A 3273-nucleotide genomic window follows, 5' to 3' on the forward strand; every position below is an offset into this window, starting at 1 on the left:
CTTTTTGTTGTGCTCATATTTAGACGTCCTATTTTGCAAATGCTGCCTTCCTAAAATTTGGTATGCTTGTTTGTCTTTGTGTCTATGGTGTATAATGATGTGATTGTGATGCTTTATTTCTGAGTGTTTTATGTACTGCAGAACAGGAACCTGCTGTAAAACAGCAACTATGCTGAGTCAGGCTTGATTTTTAATAATCTTTTCCTGTTAAATCAATAAATCAAATCAAATCAGAATCTGACCTTCTCCAGCACATCTCAAAGATTCACAACGGGGTTAAGGTCTGGACTCTGTGGAGCCAATCCATGTGTGAAAATGATGTCTTATGCTCCCTGAGCTACTCTTTGACAATTCCAGCCCCATGAATCCCGGCATTGTCATCTTGGAATATGGGCGTGCCATCAGGGCAGAAACAACCCATTGATGGAATAACCTGCTCATTCAGTATATTCAGGTAATCAGCTGACCTCATTGTTTGAGCAGACTGTGGCTGAACCTAGACCTGACCAGCTGCAGCAACCACACATCATACATAGACCTTTGTTAAATCCAGGGGGAGGCAGTGTTTATTCCCGGTAAGTTTGTTATATTTTTGTCCATTTAATTTGTAATTTCCTGCATCCAGAATCCATTTTTAATCAGAGTAGAGAATTACACACAGTGGACGTATTTGCATCGATTTAACATATTTAAATGGTATAATGTAAGGATGTGGGTGGGGGGTAGTGTGACTCAGGTACACTCCATTCCACACTCGGGATGTCTAAATTAAAGGAGTGCAAAAACCTGTGCGTACGGTTTGATATGTTTGTATTTCTTTGAATACATACTTCCACTTTTGTCCCTACACTGACTTTTATTGTGAAAGCGGTACACTACTTGATACATGAGGCCCCTGGGCTTTCGCAATTTGTTTGAAACACAATAATCTTACTTTATTTGGAGTGCGTATAAAAACAAAGTTATGTTTTTCCTCTGTGTGTTTTCTCACCAGGGGGACATTGGGAATGATTGCTTTGTTTTCTACGTGGACTCTCATGTGTCTTTTTAAATCACTGTTTGTGGTAAACCTATGATAACACATCCCACAAGAAAATGGCTTCAGTCCTGTGTGGACTATCATGTGTTTGTTTAAATTGCATTTTTTGGTAAACCTTCGACCACACAGTTCACAACAAAACGGCTTCTGTCCTGTGTGGGTTCTCATGTGTGTAGTTAAATGTACCTTTAGGGTAAACGTTCGCCCACACAGCTCACAACAAAATGGCTTCTGTCCTGTGTGGATTCTCGTGTGATTGTTTAAACTACTCTTTTTTGAAAACTTTCGCCCACACAGYTCACAACAAAATGGTTTCTGTCCTGTGTGGATTCTCAYGTGTGAGTTTAAATTGCTTTTATTGGTAAACTTTTGACCACACAGTTCACAACAAAATGGCCTCTCTCCTGTGTGGATTCTCATGTGAGCAACTAAATGTCCCTTTAAAGTAAACCTTTGCCCACAAAGATCACACCAAACTAGCTTCTTTCCATTTTTGTTCTTTTGTACACCTGATTCAAGACCCATATGGGGAGAAGGCTCACAGTCTGTAACAGTGTCTTCAGTTTTTGACCCAGAGTCTAAGTTTTTCARCTGAGAGTTAGGATTGTTCACAACATTGCCCTCTTCATCATCCTCACTGTCTTCAGTTTCTGAAGAGTCASAATCCTCTTCAKGAGTAGTCAGATCTGTGTTTCCGGTAGTTTCTGCTCTTCCACAGGACTCTCCAACAGTTGTTGATTCTGCGTTATCAGCTGAGCTGCTGGTTGGAAGAGCTTTGGCTTCAACTTTGTGTTGATGAAGCTGTAAGAAGAGAGGTTTATCTTCATCATCCTCATGCTTCAAAGGAACTGCAGTGACTAAAAATCTGGTGTCATCAGTCTCCTCCTTCACATTGAGCTGCTCTTCCCCCAGACTGATCCACATTTCCTCCTCTTCCTCTTTTATGTGGAGATGTTCTCTGTCCTGCTGGTCCACGTAAGGCTTCTGTTCTTCAGGATCTTCCTCTTTAATCAGCATCTGAGCWTCGGCAGGAACCCCTGAAACACATGAACAGAAYGTTAAAGGAGAASTATAGCTTTCTCATACRTCTCGTTTGACTGCTCAGGTCACAAACAGGTTTTAGCGATAAACTAGAGACACAGCTCACTTAGCACCAAACTGTTCTTTTCAAACACATATAGCTCTGGCTTTAGCGCACACACCCACACACACAAAAAACTAATAACAGAGCACAGAAACATTAGTGATGCGGAATGTGAAGGTAAGTCAGGTGTCGAGGATGACACCTAGACTTGACCTGAGGTCAGAAGGAAAGTATATAGGCTGTGTCTCAATTCATGGACTCCAACCGAGGAAAAAAGCTGGGTTTGCTCTCCAGAGAAGAACCCAGTTTGGCTTTTTAAGTCTGAGCCCATGAGCCAACTAGGGAAGACTTAACAGCCTGGGACGTGGCACGCCAGCCGGTCCCACACCGAGGCTTCAAGCCTCTAGAGTGTGTTTTTACCTCCCGTGGGGAGATTTTATTTTGGAAAGAAGGGACCGGATACAGCTGGAATTTTTCTGGCTTGGACTGAAACAGACGAAAGTTACCTGGAAAACACCTACTCGCCAACGACCAGTAAGAGAGCCGACATCCAGTTCCCTGACTGATCGGAGGCGAGCCAGCTCCTACCCCGAGGGTGCCTTAAGAAGTCATCACCAGGTAAAAGCTGATGTGTTCGGAGTGACGTGTCATGGCCTAAATAGAGTTCAGTTTGTGACAGAGTTCCTGTCCTCTCGTCAGGCCTGTCCAAGGCCTGCTTCGAGGCAGTAAATCTTGTTTCTTCACTCGAGGTGACCCCTACAGTCCTCATGAGGACCCAGCCTAGCTGGGCCATGTGGGCCATGTCCTCGCTGGGCCAGGTAGGCTGCTCAAAACTGCTGTGAAATGAGATGGTCTACCCTTCGCCTGATGTCAGCTTCACGTGAGTTTGCGTGACCACGTGCTCCCCCGTTACTATTGTGATCAGTTTCACGTCGGACTTAAAATGCGTCGGTACATGTATTTATACATCTTTTTACTGGAAGAATAACTTCACATTTAAAATGCTAAATGTAAAAAATAAAGAAAATGTTAATAATTTGGGTTTAGCTCCAGTAACTACAACGGAGTATTAGGGCCACACAGATTTTTTTAAATATTATTATTACAAAAATAAAGTCATAATATTATGAGAATAAAGTCATAATATTAT

At 42.5% G+C, this 3273-nt stretch overlaps 1 protein-coding gene across 1 annotated transcript; it reads right to left on the minus strand.

Moving 5' to 3' along the window:
* Positions 1 to 181: 181 nt before the first annotated feature.
* LOC106526118 (zinc finger protein 32-like) lies at positions 182 to 2501 on the minus strand. The gene has a single exon (XM_014020603.1). The coding sequence runs from the start codon at positions 2054 to 2056 to the stop codon at positions 857 to 859; it is 1200 nt and encodes a 399-aa protein (XP_013876057.1). The 5' UTR covers positions 2057 to 2501; the 3' UTR covers positions 182 to 856.
* Positions 2502 to 3273: the final 772 nt, after the last annotated feature.

Source organism: Austrofundulus limnaeus, unplaced genomic scaffold (assembly GCF_001266775.1).
Source record: "Austrofundulus limnaeus strain Quisiro unplaced genomic scaffold, Austrofundulus_limnaeus-1.0 Scaffold260, whole genome shotgun sequence".
Classification (NCBI taxonomy): domain Eukaryota; kingdom Metazoa; phylum Chordata; class Actinopteri; order Cyprinodontiformes; family Rivulidae; genus Austrofundulus; species Austrofundulus limnaeus.